At 33.1% G+C, this 21,173-nt stretch overlaps 1 protein-coding gene and 1 pseudogene across 1 annotated transcript; one reads left to right on the forward strand and one right to left on the reverse strand.

The window, feature by feature from the left end:
* The first annotated feature begins 3,515 nt into the window (after nucleotides 1-3,515).
* On the forward strand, nucleotides 3,516-6,530 carry LOC122587687 (annotated as a pseudogene).
* A 9,585-nt stretch (nucleotides 6,531-16,115) lies between these two features.
* On the reverse strand, nucleotides 16,116-18,347 carry LOC122589804 (cytochrome P450 81Q32-like). Its single transcript, XM_043762124.1, has 2 exons — nucleotides 17,452-18,347; nucleotides 16,116-16,930 (listed from the first exon to the last, which is right to left on the reverse strand). The coding sequence occupies exons 1-2, from the start codon at nucleotides 18,331-18,333 to the stop codon at nucleotides 16,307-16,309; spliced, it is 1,506 nt and encodes a 501-aa protein (XP_043618059.1). The 5' UTR covers nucleotides 18,334-18,347; the 3' UTR covers nucleotides 16,116-16,306.
* Between the last annotated feature and the right edge of the window lie 2,826 nt (nucleotides 18,348-21,173).

Below are 21,173 nucleotides of genomic sequence, written 5' to 3' on the forward strand. Positions count from 1 at the left end.
TATTATAACAAAATTTGTCTTAGTCAATTGATCATTATTTATTAGTTTTAAATTTGAGTCATAGTTTGATTAGTGGGGGTCCTGAGTTGATGTTCTTCTCTACGGCTGTATTTATTGACTATGGTTTCAGTTTAAAACAAAATGAGTATTATCCCGGCCGCACTTATTGAATACTCATAAATAAATGATTGCTTGGTCAAGTGGGAGAATGTTGGAACCACGTTAAATGTGACTATCACTGATCGTTTATCATTCGTGATATGATAATTGACGATAACTGAAATCCCTATGTCTAGTAAATGTCCAATGGGCGTATTTACTCTTAAAGACATAATATAGGGTTTCCCATTAGATGATTGGAACTACGAGTACTTATATTTGCACATAGTAAACACCAAGGGCTAAAGTTGTAAATGCTCTCTCTATAAATAGAGAAGCATGTACAACATTTCTAAGGCTAATCTTGCACCCTCTTTGTGTGTTTTTCTCTCCCATACCCATCTTTAATCAATCATCTCGTTCTGGGAACCCGACATTAATGACAAACATTCTTGCTCTCACAGGGTGCTTTGGATCGTCAGGTAATTATTATTATTATCATTTTTTCATTATGTTTACAATACGAATCATATTAATTCCAGCAAGACAAGTTTGAGACATGCGAAAGACATGTCAAGGAATGTCTCAAATAAAGTCTTCCAGTGATGCATGTTTGATTCCTATAGATAGGTTTCTCCTCCTAATAGGTATTAAAGGCGAGGGGACTCTCTAGCCTGGACCAAGTTAAGAAACGTAAGCTAGATCTCCTGTTGCGAGTAAATGATCAAGCACCTTTTGGAAAAAAAAAAAAACCCTTTGAACTTTAAAAAATTAACATTTACTTTCTATTGGATGGCAAGTTGTAAAACAACTTACTTAAACCATGTGCATTATTGTTGTTGTTGTAAATATAAAAGTATGTAATTTTAGCTTTCAACTTTATAAAAAAAAACATTAAATTTCTGCCAAATGTCAAGTTACCACTGTTGTGAAAACAAAAACATATAAAATGTTTACCGTCAGTCCGTTTTCTATTTTATTATGATAGTTTTTGCTTTCTCATAAAATTACAAATCAACATTTATTTTTGCCAAATTTATTATCACATAACTATACATAAAGTTGAAACTACATATATCATGCAATTAACTTTTAACCCTTTTTTTTGCTCTGGGCGGAATCAAAATTTGAGGGCTTTCTTAATAGAAGTCATTCTCCTTTATGTGAACCAACTTCAGATTAGGATATCCATTTTTCCTTAGAACTTAGAAAGAAAATATTCCTGTGTGTATGTTTTTCAACTAAAAAATTAATTTTAGATACTACTCAAATTAAGTTTATGCACATAAAAATGATATAATGCTCCTATCTGAGTTGACACAATTATTATATGTGTTCTTTTTATATGTTTGTGCCTATACTGATGGACAAATAGATTACAACGACAACTAATAGAGAGTTGAGGTACAATATGTTGAAATACGGATTGTGGAAGTGTGGCGAGGCTTTTGTAATCTCTTGGCCCAAGTTTATTTGCTAACCCTAAAACACTAAAACAAAGTTTATGAAAAACAATTTCAGCCCATGTCCTAACTTATGGAGCTTAGGCAATGGCCTAGCCCAATATGCCTATAGAGTCGGCTATTCATGCTATGTCGCAGCAGCAGCATCACATCAAAATGGATTTCAGCTATAAAAAATGCATCTTCTCCACATAAATCAATACAAACATACATACAAAAGCATCAAAAATAACCCCTAATCCCCTATAGACAAGTTTACTCTCTTCTACACACTTGCAACCTCAACTTATTTGCATCAAAAATAACCCCTAATCGCCTATAGACAAGTTTACTCTCTTTTACACACTTGCAACCTCAACTTATTTGCATCAAAAATAACCCCTAATCCCCTATAGACAAGTTTACTCTCTTTTACACACTTGCAACCTCAACTTATTTGCATAACTTTTATGTTCTTCGTCACTTAGATACCCACATTTTTAAACTCGGGTTTACGTAGAATGTGTATGTAATGTTCTCACTATTACATGGATGCCCACTCCCCCAATGCCGGGTGTTTCTGTGATGCATCCAAACTGTTTGATGAAACGCTTGAGAAAAGTATCGTTACTTGAAATACAATGATAACCAGTTTATCGAGATTAGGGAATGTGGACAAGATCATTGTTTGATGATATGTGGTTGATAAAAAGTGGTTCTTAATCTACTATGAGGGCAGACGGGGTGCCACGAGGAGGGATTAGGTACCCCGGTATCTAATGGAACACCGCCCCGTAATACCGGTACTCTTTGGGTGGGAAGGAGGGTGGGAACGGCCGTCCCCAACTTGGTTTTAGCCAATATTACCGTTATCTGAACGTTTTCATGTTTTTGTTTTCTTTTTTAAAAAATTCATCGTTTCCATAGATATATATATACAAAATATAGGATAACACTCCGGTAAGAACACTCTTAAAATAAGAACGGTGAGAACACTAAAAAACATCATTTTGATGCATTAAAATTCCATAAAACTATTACATGGAGCATAAATAATTATCATCATTTAAGCGTTTTACAACACATTGATCCGTCAAAATAAAAAAAAATCATGTTTTTTGTTGGATGCATCATCTTGATGGATATGCATCCAAGATGGATGACAAAACAAAAAACATGATTTTCTCGATTTTGACAAACCAATGTATTGTTAAATACTTAAATAATGATAATTAGTTATACACTATGTTAGTTTTATGGACTTTTGATGCATCAAAATGTAACTTTTAAGTGTTCTCACCGTGTTCTTCTTTTTACACTGTTCTTATTTGATTGTCTCTCTCTCTATATATATATATATATATAAAAGGTAATTGTATGGAAACCTCCTGATTCCATGTACCATTTGGTACCCACTAATCCCCAGTCAAACTAGTGTCTAGGTGATCTCAACCACTTAATAATTCCATGATTATCTCAAGTTTGCCTTTGACAAGACTTTAACCTATATCTATATATCTATCTATCTATCTATATATATATATATAAAGTGTTGCATGTGCGTGTGTGAGAGAAAGACGCGGCCCAAATTTCAAAAGGACGAAATTTTATATATATTTACATTTTACACCCTCAAGTTTTAAATTATTTTTTAAGTTAGCTAAAAGTTTTTTTTTGTTTTATATCAGTTATTAGTTTTTGTATATAAATTGTTTTCTATTATTACTTTTATTATTGTTATTTGCAGTATTACAACTATTATAAAATTATTTATTTTGTTGTCGTTTCGTTTTGGATTTTAGTTTCGTGTTTTATTTTGTTGTATTACATTGATATTGTATTAGTTTCACTTTACTAAATAGAAGAATTAGTTTTTATTTGAATAGAAAATAAAAAGAAAATAAAAAAAGGGTGGGGAGGGGCGGGCCGAGGAAGTATTTCGTGCAATTAAGGAGAGGGTGGGGAGTATGAGAAATGGCGGGGAGGGGCAGGGAGGTACTCCCCCCACCCTAATTGTAGCGTATGTTAATCATGGTGATCAAAGAAACCGAGTGGCATTGTTTAGTAATATGGTGGTGGATGAAAAGATAAAACCCAATGTTTTACTTTGCGTAGTGTGTCAGGGCGTGTGCACATATGGGTGTGTGGGGTCGTAAGGAGAAGATGGGCCTAATGGCCCAAGGGTTTAGGCCGTTTAAGAGAAAATTATTATCATTAGTAACTTGGTGAACAAGTTAGGTTAGAAGTTTTGTTTATTTAAATAAGGCCATAGGCCACGATTCTAGGTAATGGAGATTATTATTATTGTTCTTAGGAACTTAGGGCTACTGGGGCATTAATCCAGATTATCTATTAATTGTCTTGTTCTTTCTTTATTTTCGGGGTTTTTTTTTTGGAACAGCAATGGTGATTGGACTCATTGGCATGCCTATTCATCGTCTGGTAGAGATCGACAACGTCACCAGCAGAGTCAATCCGAGGGCATGACTGGCGATGGAAGTCCCACTACCGTTCTGGAGGAAACCAACTAAATGCTAGAGAAAACTCTCATGCCCCACCTCATTGGAAAGGGCTTCCCAATATGTATTTCAAAGGTTTCGAACCCGTGACCAACATTTGGCTGAAAGACATAAGGGGCATTAAATATCCGGTTGGGATAAATCCCAAGGATATTATGATTTGTACCATTATTGATGTCAATGCTGATTTCCAGCAAAAGGTGGCTGCCATATTGGTTAACATAGAATAGGACTTGATCTGTGTGAGGGAATTTAGGGAAGAGATACGACTGCCAAACCAGCCAACTTTTCCCACCAAAATTCCACCACCATCAGCGCATACTCATCGTGTAGAGAATGCAGAGTATGAAGAGGGTGAAAGACAGTTTAATGATGCTTCTATTAAACCAACAGTGGTTGAAGAGAAATTGCAACAAGAGAATGAAAAGGTTGGGAAGGAAAAATTTAATAATCCATAGAGTTTGGAATTTGGATGGCAGGTTCAGTTATGGGCTATTGACATTGAAGGGAGCATATTCTATACATCATAAGAAAGTTGTTTTTAGCAGAAACAAGGAGCCTGGTCATACTACATTGGAAGACGTCAGCAAGCAGCCTGAGAAGAAGGAAGATAAGCCTTTCTTGCCGGTTCAATCTAATTATGTTGTTGCTCGGGGTGAATTTATTTCACTTCAATAGATTGTAGCCATGTATGACTTCAAATTCAAAACTGGAAGCAATGCTATCGTGGGTTCTATTCTGCTACATTCCTATAGTCTACAACTGGCAACACTACACATCAAAACATGGGATCCAGGAATAACAATTGCTTCCAACCACTGCTTCCAACCAACACCTTGAGGAGGTGTTTTTTGCGGGTGGGAGTAATGATATGAATCAGAGGGTCGTAAGGAGAAGATGGGCCTAATGGCCAAGAGGTTTAGGGCCGATTAAGAGATAATAATTATTATTAGTAACTTGGTGAAGAAGTTAGGTTAGAAGTCTTGTTTATTTAAATAAGACCATAGGCCACGGTTTTAGGTAATGGAGATTATTATTATTGTTCTTAGGAACTTAGGGCTACTGGGGCATTAATCCAGATTATTTATCAATTGTCTTGTTCTTTCTTTTTTTTTTTTTTTTTCTGGTTTGATACATATCAGTGTGATTGGGTTTGTTTTTGGAAAGTCGGTTCATGGATATGTTATTAAGAAGAAATGGGAGGTTAATGTGAGCCTGCGTTTTTCATACGGTACACTCCGTACCAAAACGCGGTACAAAGTAGTACCGAACAATGGGAAAACGCGATCCAGAACGTGAGATTTAGCGTACCTGATTTGATGTATTCAGCTTGAAATTCGTGTTCTAAAAGCTTCGGTTGGCCGTACCGTTTAATAGAAATCGATGTACCAGTAAACAGAAATCGTTTTCAGATGGGGGGAGAAGTCAAAAACGAGAAAGATAGCGGCTGTAAGTGTGTTACCTATTTTTTATATTAGGAAAAAGATATTTAGGAATAAGGGAGTGGGCTTATATTGGGCCTTTTTTAAAGTCTGGACTCTTTGATATTCAGTATCTATATATTCACGTAATTAGAAGACATTATAATTCATTGACAAAATCCATTAGCTATACAAAATTCTTTTATTTTAACAATGGCTTTACGTAACTTGGAGGACCGAGCAAATTTTATTATATATGTTATTTGTTTATATGTTTTGTAAAATTTACGTCCCTAGAATGGTACATCGTATCACGTACCGAGTTTGCGTTCCGAATGAACCTACCCCTTCGTACCGGATTTTTGAGACCTACGAATCGCGTACCCGTTTTCGTTCCGCGTACCGTATCGTACCGCGTTCCATGTGACTATGTGTGAAACTTGGGACCACGTTGATTAATTTGCATGCAAAATGTGGGTACTTGAAAGTTGTTTGTGTAGTGTTTGACATGATGCGAGAAACTAACATTGTTTCTTGGCTCACGCTGGTTTTTGTGGCTGCACAAATTTGTTACATTAATGAGATGATAAATTTGTTTGAGAGGATGCAGAAACCGAGTGTTAAACCTAATGAGTACACTTTCACGGGGATATTAAGTGCTTGTGTGTAGGCAGGGTTGGTTGACGAGGGACGGAAGTATTTTGAAATGATAGTGGAATATGGGTTAACGCCGAATATTCATCATTATTAATTATTTTATGGTCGATTTGTTTGGCAAAACAAGGGAGCTAGAAGAATGTACGAAGTTTTAATAATGAAAATGCATATCGAGCCTATTATGATTGTTTGGGGATCGATCTTTTCTAAGTTCTTGTAAGGCAGAAAATAACGTCAAGATCAGAGAGGATGGAGGTGTTTACACTCTTATTGCTGTTTTGTTTGTTATGAGTGAGAAGCGGGACGACGTAGAAAGGATGAGACGGTTAATGTTAAGACATAATGTTAGGAAGTCAACAGGAGCTAGTTTTAATAACAGACTCATATTATGATGCAATTCATCAAAACACGTATTGTTAACAACTTAACATGCTGCGAGTGCCGATCATATGTCGAGTCGGTGACTATCAAAATGAGAGCATACGGGATTTTAGTGTGTAAGGATGCCACAGATCAAATGTTATAGATATCATAGAGATGACTTCCTAGGCCCTGCAGACAAGTTTATAGATATATTTACGTGTCTTTCTTCATAACCGTTGTTATGTTTATACATGTAAAAAATTAGTTAATCCTATTACCAATACAGTTTTTTGTAAGGGTGAATTTCGTTGTAAACTTCGTGCCGTGATTCGACAGGAAGAGGTCTAGCATACGTTGTCTTGACCGGGTCCGCGCTAGATAGCACCCTCGTAGTAGAAATGTCTATTTCAAATACCCGATGGTGGGGAAACCCCTTACTAATCCGTCCGAAGGCACGACGATTAATAGAGGTAAACTCTGTCCCTCAGGCTTGAACTTGAGTATACCCAAGCCAAACTCTCATGAAAGGATTTCCTATGTCCTCCCTAAAGCTTAAACACAAGACTTTTTTAATGAGGGGATGACTTTTTAACGATTGAGCTAATCTAAAGGACATTACCAATATAGTTAATTAAGCAATATTATACATTTCACTCCACAAGATAACCAAATGCATGATGTTCTCTCTCAGCAGCAAAATGTATAACTCTGCTTAATCAAAACAGGGTTGATGATTTGTTGTTTAAACTACTGCTTTACAGTTTTCATAACGCCGGTTGAGGGATTTGGTGGCTAAATATGAGCTTAGTTGTAACACCCCGACTAAGGCGGAAAACTCGGGATGTAAGATAAAGCACACGCGCACATGGATGTTACATAGGAATACTAAATGTATGCATACATAGTAAATTTCATAACCAAACAGGCATAATAGTAGTCATCTCACACAAATTCAACCAATCATTCAAATAAAAGTACGATAGTTCCCGCGCAGGGGAAACGGTTAGGCATATTGCCAACAAGCATAACCAGAGCATGCAAAAATCGAAACCTAGGCTGCAGTCTGCTAAGACTCCCATGCTACCAATCCTAGCCACTATTAGCTTGATTACCTGAAAGGAATACTTAAACGTGTCAACACAAAGGTTGGTGAGTTCGTAGGTTTGAGTATAAACAAGTAGTATAAAAGCGTTTTATGCCGTCAATTGAGTTCAATTGTAAAGTAGTATGTAATGGCTAAAGATCAACTTGCACATAAGTAAGCGAGCACACACAATCCTCAACAGGACCGGCTAAAAGTATCAATCGAGCACACACAATCCTCAACAGGACCGGCTAATAGTATCAATCGAGCACACACAATCCTCAACAGGACCGGCTAATAGTATCAATCGAGCACACACAATCCTCAACAGGACCTGCTAATAGTATCAATCGACCACACACAATCCTCAACAGGACCGGCTAATAGTATCAAGTATTCATATAGCCATGGAGTAGTAAAAGCAGTTACGGCATGTATAAAAGCATAAGTAGTATTCCTTTCACCCCAAAATGTAAGTAAAGAAAAAGGGGCTACGAAGACTCACAGTGATCTGCTACAAGCGTAGTTCTACAAGCACAGAGTATGAGCACAGATATAAGTAAGATATATCTATTCGAATCCAAGTATGTCTTGATGTCAACCTAATCACAATTCATTGAGCATAGATGGATACATGTATTAGTTCTTGTGATTAATTATTCACTGAATTGTTCTTGATGAACTGATGATTTGGTCCCTTAAAGATCTTTGAACGTTTTGACTCAAAAGTGTTTTACATAAACTAGACTCGAAATGAACATCTTTGAACTCACACATAAGTACTTATCGTAATAATGAGTTGTATGCGCCTTTAGAAATGAACTTTAGTCTTTAGCATCTCAATTTAATTAGTCATAGAACTCGTACTTTGATGATCAAGATAGAACATGTCTTAATTGTACTTTAATTAGGGTTTACACTTTGTACGTTGTATTAGACCGAATTATGAACTAGCCTTGGTGTCAATGATCAGCCTTTGAGGTGTTTAAGCAAGTGATAATGTTGTTATGGACTGATTAGGTGATTAAGGATCAAGTGTGGTGTGATATAGAATAAGCTCAAGTTGTTTAAGGAAAGAACAAAGTTGTTCTAGGGTTTGGAAGTCAAGATCGTCCCTCTGGCTAGCCAAGATTGTCCCACTGGCTAGCCAGGATCGTCCAGGATGCTCTTCAAGATCGTCCTAGGTTCTTCCTAGGTCAAGATCGTTTCAGGTGCAAGGGGTCAAGATCGTTTTACAAGACCATACTCAAGATCGTCTTAGTTGTCTAGCTTAAGATCGTTTCAAGTTACATTGTTCAAGATCGTTTTAGTTACTTATGAACTCAAGATCGTTTCATTTGAAGACATGAACAAGTCACAAGATCATTTCATGATCAAGTGTTTGAGCTAAACCAATCCAAAGGATCGGTTACCCAATAAACGTACCAACACATCACAACATCACACAAGAACGAACGAGCAAGAACCAAGAATCAAGGTGCCCAGGACAATCTTGGGCTCAAGATCGTCCTAGGGAGATCGTTTTAGGCTCCCCCACGGCTGAAACCAAGAGTTTAATCAACATACTAAGATCTAGATTGATTCCGGAACTTGTTAGAACATCAATATAGTACATATATACATAATAACACTAACCATTAACACTTTTAACGATTTCAAGACCATCTATACCATGATTAAGGTGTGGCACATCAAGAACAAGTTTTTCCTTATTTTCAAAAATGGGTTTTGTAGATTAAAGCGTGTTATGACTCAAATTTGTTCACAAAAAGGTTACTAAACACATTTAGACTCAAACCCATTAACTTTTAACACGTTTTTCACATCAAAATGGACCAAATCATCAAGAACATAAACTTGAAAAAGTACACTTTTATTTTGATCAAAAACTCAAGATTTATTGTTGTTACCTGAAATTTGATGCTAGAAATATGTTTTGATTATCACAAAGAAGCTAAAAGTACAAGAAATTTTGGTTTAACAATCCAAAATCAAAAGGTGATTTTTGTGTGTGAAAATAGTGGCTGCAAGTGTGTGTTTTTAGAGAGAGAGTGGAGAAAGATGGAGAAGATGGGAGAATGAGTCTCTCTCTCTAAGATATTCTATTTATAGTTTTTCAATATTAAATGAACCTAATAAATGTAGGGACTATTTGTGAACATTTTTGGACTAGAACTTCCTTAAATACGATCGTTTACGACTCGAAATCTAGTATTTTATCGTATTAAATTATAAACTCGTCATATAATTCTAAGGTTTAAGATCGAATTGACCTATATGTGAGCATATATCTTGAGTCTAAAGCACGTCTAGAACTTTGATGAAATTTGTAGGTTTTATTTACTACATTTCTAAGACGGTTGTTACATTAGTGACAGCTTCATCCCAGCAAGACCGATAGAAAGATGTATAAGCCCTGCCAAAGTGACAAAACGTTAAAGAAAAAGACTGATATCTCGTGATAAAGAGAAATGAAATACGAAATGCAGATTGTATTTGTTGTTGCTAGTTTAGTTGATCAGATGGGTACTCTAGTGTCATAATTTCCATTTAATACTCCAAATATATGATTAGTAAAAGGGATTTCTAGCTAGACTGTACGTAGGTATATGAGTTTTACATTAATTAGCCATTAGTTTCTATTTAAAAGTGATAGTTTACAATTAATGAGATTAATATCTTTTTTCTTATTCCAATTCTATCCTTTGATTTTATTTGATATTGTTTTTAGTGTGTATAAAATCTGGGAAAATTATAGTACAATGAACTTTCATTCTAATTGGATTTAACAACCTCCTCGTTGATTTTGCAATCAATTCTTACGAAATGTAAGCATGGCAAATATTATTTGAATATTTTTTAGTATTTTCTTTTAAGAATTTGATTATAGTATGATCTTTAAATAACTTCTTGAAATAATATTTCCTCCAAAATTTTCCACTTATTTCACATTTATAAATAAGACATGTTTATACATATTTTTAACATAACTCTTCTATAGTTTTGTTTTATTTGTCATTTTTCTTTTCAAAATACCAATAGCTATGCATAAACAAGTTTTTTTTTATTTAAAGGAAATTCCCATAGATGAAACTATATACAAATGTTAATCAAGAAAATATCAATTTCGATATAAGTTCAAACAAAGTTTTTGACAAACCTTTTGTAGGTCAATGTTTTCTAAGCGAAGAAGAAACTTTTGTTTTTTTTTATTAAAATGTTACAAAAAGGAATGGATTTTTCGTAAGTAAAGGAAGTTTTGACAACAAAAATGGAAAAAAAAAGCATCGGGATTTTTTTTTGTCATCAACAAGGAAAACCGGACGTCAAAATGGTCGATCATTCAAAAGTACAAAGAAACTGGATTTCAACAAGATGTGAATGCAAAGCTTTTATAAAAATAACATTGAGACGGACAAATGAAATATTTCTAATTAAATGGCACATTACAAACTTGAATCTATAGCATGATCATGAATTGAATCTATAGCATAATCTTGTGTAGACACCAATTCATGATTATGCTATAGATTCAAGCTGGTAATGTGACACTTAATTGGAAATATTTCATTTGTCCGTCTCAATGTTATTCTTATAAAAGCCTTGCATTCACATCTTGTAGAAATCTGGTTTCTTTGTACTTTTGAATGATCGACTATTTTGACGTCCGGTTTTCCTTGTCGATGACAAAAAAAAATCTTGACGCTTTTTTTCTCCATTTTTGTTGGCAAACCTTCCTTTACGTATTGAAAATCCATTCATTTTTGCAAATTTTGATTAAAAAAAAAAAAAAAAAAGCTTCTTCTTTGCTTAGAAAACATTGACCTACAAAAGGTTTGTCAAAATCTTTGTTTGAACTTACAACAAAATTCATATTTTCTTGATTAACATTTGTAATAGTTTCATCTATGGGGATTTCATTTAAATAAAAAAAAAACTTGTTTATGCATAGCTATTGGTTTTTTAAAAGAGGAATGACTACTAAAACAAAGCTATAGAAGAGTTATGTTAAAAATATGTATAAACATCTCCTGTTTATAAATGAGAAATAAGTGGGAAATTTTGAAGAAATATTATTTCAAGAAGTAAGTTAAAGATCATACTATAATCAAATTCTTATAAAAAAATACTAAAAAATCTTCAAATAATATTTGCTATGCTTACACTTTGTAAGAATTGATATGCAAAATCACCGAGGAGGTCGTTAAATCCAATTGGGATAAAAGTTCATTGTAATATATTTTCCCACATTTTATACATATTAAAAACAATATTAAATAAAATCAAAGGCTAGAATTGGAATAATAAAAAATATTAATCTCATTAATTGTGAAGTATCACTTGTAAATAGAAATTGATGTCTAATTAATGTAAAAATCATGTGCCTATTAGGCACAGCCTAGAAAATCCCATTTATTTATAGTTGGAAGAGAATGAGAAGTAGAAGATATACTTAATTACTAGGGATGAGCAAAAGAACCGTTGACCCGCGCTCGACTCGAAACCGACCCGGAGCCGGCCCGAACCGACCCACCCGTTGGACAAATGGGCCGGGTCACGGGTCACGTTTTTGTTGCATTCGCGGGTCACGGGTCACGCGGGTCGGGTCGTGTGAAGGCAAAAACCGAAAAAACGTGAAGAAAACCCGAGACCCACCCGTACCCGACCCGAACCGACCCGGACCTTCACGGGTCGGGTCACGATTTCAATTTTCATGCATTCACGGGTCGGGTTGGGTTTTCACGGGTCGGACCATTTGCACATCCCTAATACTTACCATGAAAAGATATCTTTGACTTCCTAGCTTTAAATCTTCCTTTCCCATGTTAAACGAAAACATGTTTAGGTTAGAAAACATGCTTCATAATTCATACTAAGAGCACTGTACAGGTTTGGCATGGATGATAACATACTTTCTTACCTACAATTAAAATAGTCAAAATAAATTACAATCGACTAAAAATAATACTAAATTAGGTATTTCATAATAAAATATAAGTTATAAAGTTAAAAAAACCAAAAAGTAACATTAAAGTATCATTAACATAATTCAAAAATAAAACTTAAATAAAAATTGAAAAAACTGGTTTTATTGGACTAATTGGACAACACTTGGTAAAGAATAATGAATAGTCATACAATCGACCAAAAATAATACCAAATAGATATTTTATAATAAAATATAGGTTATAAAGTTCAAGAAAAACAAAAAGTAACATTAATATATCATAAACATAATTCAAAAAGGAAACTTAAATAAAATTTAAAGAAACTAGTTTTATTGAACTAATTGGACAACAAGAATAACGAAAATAACAAACAAAAAATTAGGTTAGTTGTACTGGATGATCGACTGATATCTGATAGGTAAAAATATTATTATCATCGCTGATCTCTGGATCTCGAAATTTAGCCTCAAATTAAAAGGGATAATTTTATGTGAAGGCCTTTGGATCTATCGCCGCGTGCCGCTAACGGCTAATCACATGGAGCAAAACATATTTTGACCATTGACTTCATAGTTTGACTACTACACTAAAATACTTTGAAAGTTGAAATTGCATCCAAATTTTAATTAGTAAAATGATAATGATACTTCTAAGGGCTATCACTAACAAGTTATTACATATTTAAAAACTTGTATATTATATATTAAAAATTACCTTCTAATTTTTCTAACAGTAAAGTACAAATTTTAATGCAAACAATTAGTTTTTACTGACAACCCTAAGGGTTGTCATTAACAAAACCCTTTTAATAAAGATAGTGATCTGTACTTTTTCAACGTGTTACAGTACACAGTTTATACAGTAATATGTAATATGCGGAGAACTTTTGGATTTGACTCGGTAAGGGGGAGTCAGGAGTTTTTGAAAACTCTGACTCGACTCGGGAGAACTCGGATTGAAGTCTTATATACAAACTAAGTATTGTTGAAATTATATGAAACAAAACTTTAAAAATATATTCTCAACTTTAAACTTGAACATAATTGTTTAAAAATAGTAACATATAATTCAAAATTGGAAAAATTAAATGTAAGATTAGTTGAAAGATTCATGTATCATCATCATTTGTCTGAATCGAGGTTGAAGAACTCGTGACTCGGACTCGACTCGGTGAAATAGGAAGTCATGAGTTTATTTTGGGTAGTCGTCCTAATCAAAAGAGTTTTACAACCTTGGAAATATGTTAGCATAATGTTTTTAGAGACCTTAAACGAAGTCAATCTTGAAGGCCTAGTTCATTAAAGTAAACAAGAAAAAGCAAAAAAAAAAGACAATTCGTCTTATGTTATTGAACTACTAGTAATAAATAATGTAAATGTTAATGCTAAAACTAATAAAGGTATTATTGCAATGTGATTATATATTGGTACTTAGTCTAAAGTCCAAACATTAAGTTTGACTTACAAAATATTGGGGCTTTAGATCTTTGGTCTAAATTAATCGTCAAATCTCATAATATTGTTGAGCAACCCATGGATGTACCATTAAGATATAGTGGTGTATGAATCACTGTCCAAAAACCAACTTATAATAAAAAATATTTTGTAACTTCTAATTACAATCCAACTTTTTAACTTAATTTTATATGTGAAATCACTATCCAAAAACCAACTTATAGTAAAAAATATTTGGTAACTTCTTATTACAATCCAACTTTTTAACTTAATTTCATATGTGGGATCCTTTACATAATAATGATTTATTATTATTATTATCTACCAATAAACTAAAACATGATTGAGATATTTTTGAAACAACACGTGGCATAATTCTTTATCGACACATGTTCTTTTAATTTGTTTATTTCATTAAATTAGCTTTTTCAATTGTATATAGGTTCAATTTCTTAATTAGACTTAGATTTAAACTCTAATTATTGACTTATTAATACAAGAGATATTATAACCTTATTTGATCGATCGTTTTCACATTAATAAATTGTCTATTTTTTTTCTCAATTCTTCAACTCCAATTAATTACTAATATTACTTATAATAATTGTTAGCATGAAGACGTCAAAATTTTGAGTTTACGATCCGAATTCACAATGCTATTTGTCGTCATCCACTATGCTTACAAGCTTTTGATGTGATTCTAAAAATTGAAGGTAAATCTAAAACTTTAACTAAACATATATGATATAAATATTAATTATAATTTAGCTTCGATCATCGATCTACTTTAACCACAATTTATTTCATACCCACGAATCTTGTTTGAGGCATATTCATATTTTTATAATACAATCTATATAGCTACCGTATTATACGGATATTAGGACTATTTTTTATATATGAATGATAAATGATTTAGGTCCTTATTTAGGTGGTGTTTGATAAACTCTTAATTAAAAAGTCATGACTTAATTTTAATTGTTTTAATCCATTAAGTCAAGAAAATATGTTTGTTTTTGACTTAGTAAACCAAAATATAACTATATTCACTTAATCTATATATTGTATATTCATTCACTCACCTTTTCTATTCAGTCACTTAAACACAAACAAGCCCTTAATGTGAGAAGTTAGCGGACAATCTTTACATATATATTCACCTCACCGTGTATATTTGAATTGAATATATATTTGCCTGTCGCAAAGCACATGGAGCATATTATGAGATTAGATCTCCCCTTAGAGATGTAATAGCTAAACATTAAAAACAAATATTCCCTCCGTCTCATTAAAAGTGTCCACTTTTGAATTTTCAAAGTCTTTGTCTCGCAACTTTGAACTTAAATATTTTTTATTTATTATGTATAATATTTGATAAAAGTTATATGAGTTGATAGAGCTTTCGATATGTTTTCATTGAGTATAACTTTCATCAAATATTATATAATGCAATAAAAGATATTTATGGTCAAAGATACAAAGGAAAGACTTTGACAAAACAAAAATGGACACTTTTAGTGGGACGGAGGTAGTATATAGTTTAAAAACTTGTGACTTTTTAAATGGTGCATGCTACACGCCTATTTGAAAAGTAAAAGAAAGAAAGTATTATATATATATGATGTAGCTCATATTCAATTGTTTTTTTATGATATGTTGTTATTGATAACAAATTCTAATACATTTTTGTTAATTTAGGATTTGTAGGATATATATAAGCAACAAGTGTACTCGATTTGTTCGGATAAGAAGTAAAAGACCCTAATTGTGTCAAGACCCTCTTTATTCATGTCGGAATTTAGAGGGTAGACTATTAATTGTGCTGAACAACTTTAGAAGCATATAATTAAATACCCTTCAGTTCTATATGTAAAATTTTTTTTATCAATTGAAACTTATTGAGCTAAATCATTGTTTTACTATTACTGTTATATATCTTTTTATAACTTGATATTCTTTCAACCTTGCGGTGCTAATTGATGTTTGATGTTAAATTTTTTGTAATCAATAATCATCGTGGCTCTAGTTTAGTTATAAAATTACACATTTGAATATTTGATATACGTCCGGTTAATATAATTAATGCAATAATACGGCCACAACAAACGGAAAACAGGGCAACTAACATTGAATGAAATCCAATCGGCCCAACTATCAAATCAAAATACATTTATACACAGAGTAATTAAAACTTTGTGTATAATTCTACAATAAACATTATTCAACTTGTAAAAAGATAATAAAAGGATATTTTTGATTTATTAAAGCCCTCAAGCCATAACTGTTTGAGAAGATTTCTCGAGGACGGACGGACTTGATCAGCCCTTGCGAGATATTAACTCCTGCTGTATTGGACGTGGTGTACACTTGGCTACCAAAGGCTCGGCTTTTGTCATTATGAGCCCACCGGCTTCAGTCATATCAACCAAGTCTTCACTAATCCTTTCCCAATCAAAACATTGTATAAGCAAAGCTAACCCCAGCCCAATCGCAGGGTAAGCCAATTTATCCGCTGGACACCCCCTTACTCCGGTCCCAAATGGCATGTACTTATACTTAGGTATTGTGCTTTCTGACCCGTCAAACCTTTCGGGTACAAAACTTTCTGGGTCAGTCCACAATTTAGGATCACGGTGTATCGCCCATTGATTGACTATTAGCATAGTTCCACTTGGAATGTTATAACCTTCGACTACACAATCCTCCGAACTCTCGTGAGGTACTAGTATTGGGACTGGAGGGTACAATCGGATTGTCTCCTTGAAAACATGATCAAGGTAAGGTAAACTAATTAAGTCTGATTCTTCAACAAGACGATCGCTGCCCACTAGATTGTCGATTTCAGTTTGTGCTTTCTGTAGAACACTCGGGTTGTTGACAAGTAACGAAAGAGCCCATACCAGAGTTGACGAACATATTTCAATAGCATCGGCTAACAGATTCTGAAATCATAAAGATTGATACATGTTTGATTCAATAACTTCTGAAATCATATACATATATATATATGATTTAAAGTAAAACAAATATAGTAACATCTTGGTTAGCATTAGATCATGATAGAACTCAATGTAGGAGCTATGTGGTGGCCACTGGTGGTCATGGCAATCTCACAATTTTTATAAAACTCTATATTTTTAGTACTATTTCTAAGTATTTAATCAGTTTTAAGGTAATTGGCAACCCCATACTAGAGTAATTAAATTTTGTAGTTTAACTTTACACCTATTAGTATCATGAAAACTGTTCGGTGACCACAAGATAAAAATCCTGGCTCTACCACTGATAAAACTGATTCACGAAAATTCATATCACAATATATTCACTATGATTTTTGTGAAAAAAAATTGTTGTAAGTATTTACTTAGTTTTATTTAAATCAGAACCTATCTATATATAGCATATGATCGATCACCATATATTAATAGTATAAGATAGATATAACATAAGTTGTACGTCTTACCAACAAAACGGCTGAAATAATTTCATCGGGCCAATATTTAGGATCCTGTTCTTGTAGCTTCAACATCACACCAATCATGGTAATACTCTTGTCAACTAAATCCCCTTTCCCTTCTTTAAACTCTTCAAGCATATTACTAAAGAAGGTATCTCTTTTCTCCACACATTCCCACATCCTCGCCTCCAATTCTTTAGTAAATCCAAGCCATTCCAAAAACGGCAAATAATCTCCTAAATTCACCCCATTTCCGAACTCAAACGTTTCCCTAACAATCTCTTGAAGTTGTTTCCCTACCGCTTCATCTTCACCAGAAAACCGTCTCCCGGCCACCATCATTATTACATTATTCGTAAAAAAGTCGCCTATTATCGAACTTAAGTCCACATGCAAAGCACTATCGGGCACAATGTTACGTACCATAATTAGTCCTTCGTTCGCACGTACGGCTTTAAAATCTTCTACCCGCATAGCGGAAAAAAACTCGGTACTAGCGATTTTCCGTAAGTTGATAAAATATGGGCCGTAGTTGGCCCAAGCCGTGTTTCTAGAGTTATATGCAAGAATTCTAGCGAAAAGTAATTTTGGACGGTTAGCGAAAATGATGTCGTTGTCTTTAGTGAAACACTGTTCGGTAATCGAAGGGGAAGAGACAACGAGGACGTTGCGAAAACCGAAACGAAGGAGAAGGATCGGACCATGTTCGGCAGTTAGTTTGGAAAGGGTTCGGAAAAGAGGTGGTTTCACGAGATAAAGGTGACCAATTATTGGGATGGTTGGGAATATAGTTGGTGGAAGGTTCTTGCCACGGCAAAAGTTAATCACTATGAAGATTATAATAAGTGTGATTACAAGGAGTAAGATAGTGAGAAGCAAAGGATCCATTGAGAAGAAAGAAAACAAATTGGGAGATTGTTATGTGCATATAAACAAACTCCATCTTTTGGTGTTATATAGAGATTCAATATGGTGAGTAGGTATAGGAACTTGTGTTTATTGTCGTTATTTTACATGCTTCTTTATTTCAATCTTATCTTTGTATGTATGTGTTGCCGTACATGCAGGGACTACTCATCATTCTTAAAAAAAAAAAAAAAATCAAACTGAATTTTGCTAGAAACTTCGTATCGCGATTTCATAGCGAGAGTTCTAACATATGTTATCCTAACCGGGTTCGCGCTAAAGAACTCACTCGAAGTAGAAATGTTTATTCCAAATACCCGATAGAAAAAAAAAAACCAACTCAATCTATAAAAGTATTCAACATTGTTTTTGATGATGTGTTGGTTTTTAAATTGTTCATTAAACTTTTTATTATATTTTATTTTATACATTTTAGTTATACACTTATACTATTTATATTATCCATCTTCTTCTACACATATTATCAATTCAACTAAACATATTATCAATTCAACTAAAAGCTAAGTGGTTATTGAAATTGTTATTAACTAATTTTAGTATTGATTTGTATCCACAATGTTCAATTTCAATTCACAAATGGAAAATTATACGTTGTAATATATCGAGCTAAATCAAAAATACCTCAAAGATGTTAATATGTAACAAATATGGCAAATAAAAAATAATACAACAAATATCGTCAATAAAGATTACAAAATTATGAGATAAAATATGTGAGTTTAATGTTTTAAAATTATATTCTTTTCATTTAATTTTACTTACAATCTTTTCATTTAATTTTACGAGTTTGTTTCTTAAATATTGAACTTCCAACTGAACTTCCAAGGGTTTTTAGTTACATATGTATATTACATTATAATTTTTTTATTTTTTTTTCAACTAAGAAGTTGTTTATCTCAAAATGTCCCCCTCATTTATTCATTATTTTAAATATGTCTATTTAAGTTACGTATTTAATATATTTGTAATACCCTCACTAATTTATAATTCTTAGCTCTTAAAATAATTACACTGCCAATAAATTACACTACTCGCTATCACCATCATATCACTCGTCGTCAACGTAACCACCACCACCGTTACCCATCCTCGTGTATGCCGGATTGTAATTGTATTCACCATTTTATAATAAAATATATCATAAATCTTTATACATTTGAGAAATTTAAATCTGGTACCAATCTAAGTAGCTAGACAAGTACTTTCTTTTAACATTAAACTTATATTAATTAGGAAAAACTAGCAAGACGCTAGAGCATAACAAAATACTCGTATTTATCTTTATATTTATATATACTAAAAGGCAACTAACTTAACTTCAATTGACCAATTACAACTTTCAATTTCTCAAAATTAATTAAATTAACATATGTCTAAATTAATTTATATTTTTTGGTTTTTTATTACCAATTTACACTTTAACCCAATTTAAATATAATTAATACTTTATTGCATAATGTATATTTAATAACAAATTTTAGTTAAAATTTAGAAATGTTATAACATTTAGATTAATACAAATTTATATTTACATTAGTATTTTATTTTATATCAGTTATTGTAATCAAAGTAATTGTAATATTGTTTTTATTAGTAATTGTAATCAGACTATAATTAGGATAATTTTTTTTGTTATTGGCGACTAGAATCAAACTATATTTAGATACAGATTTTTCTTATATAAATCGAGTCTTACAAATAATGTCACAATACACGAAATCATTAAAAGTCCCACGAACCAGCTACTACGTTTATTGTTTTTAACAATCATGGATAATGAAAATCAAATTACTTTTTTGCAAGACATCAATAAGAACTCGGTCATTGTGTATTCAAAGTTACTCGTAAGATATTGATTCCCTGGAAGAGTTTGTATAAAATAAACTATGCTACACTATTCACCTTTGATGTGATTTAGCATTCAGTATTTACATTGAATTTTTCATTCCTTTTTTGAGTATAACTTTATGTTAAGTCTGGGATTCGCTGAAGAAGACTTGCTCGCTGACGTGTGTCATCAGCAAGTATTCAGCAAGTCATCAGCAGGTGAAGTGACCTTTTCAGCAAGTTGAATGCTCCAACATGTTGTTCATGGCGGGAAGAATTCAAATCAAATGAAGACAAGAAGTCACATGGTGGTTAACCAACTGTAATTTGCCTTGAATGGCAAAGGTACATGTTGGGACCAAAGCAAGGGTTCTCTCTCTCATACCCGATTTGGTAAACAAGACAAGGGCACATGATTCAAGTACCATGAGCCAATGGGATATCAACAACCACCATCAAGTCACCATCAAAGAAGGCTGTGTTGCCCTAATCCTTCTCTATAAAAAGCAACACAGCCGCATTGTATCAAGTGTGTTAGTCACCTTGAAAGTGTGTATCACTTGTAATTGTTCAAGTTTTTAGTGTGTCTAGACTTAGCAATTACCTCTGTTCTTTTGTATTCTTGTAAGTCAAGTGTGTAAGATCAACTATGTATTCATCGTTTAATCAATGATACATATGATTATCCTTGCATTGATTTATTACAATTGAACTTGTTATTATTCTTGTTATTTACCTGCTTATTTACTTTCTTGTCTAATTTAAGTATAACATAAGTTGTGCATTCGTGGACCATCAAGTGGTATCAGAGCCACCGTTCCTAAATCATTGGAACAAGATCTGTTTGCCTCCTTGTGTTTACATTTAAAACTTCTGTTCTTTAATTTTTCTTGAAACCCTTTCTTTCTAAAACAAGAACATGTCTTCTGTTCCCAGCCTAGTCAACACACGTGACTTTAGCTATGTGTCGAAAC

Source organism: Erigeron canadensis, chromosome 2, assembly GCF_010389155.1.
Source record: "Erigeron canadensis isolate Cc75 chromosome 2, C_canadensis_v1, whole genome shotgun sequence".
Classification (NCBI taxonomy): domain Eukaryota; kingdom Viridiplantae; phylum Streptophyta; class Magnoliopsida; order Asterales; family Asteraceae; genus Erigeron; species Erigeron canadensis.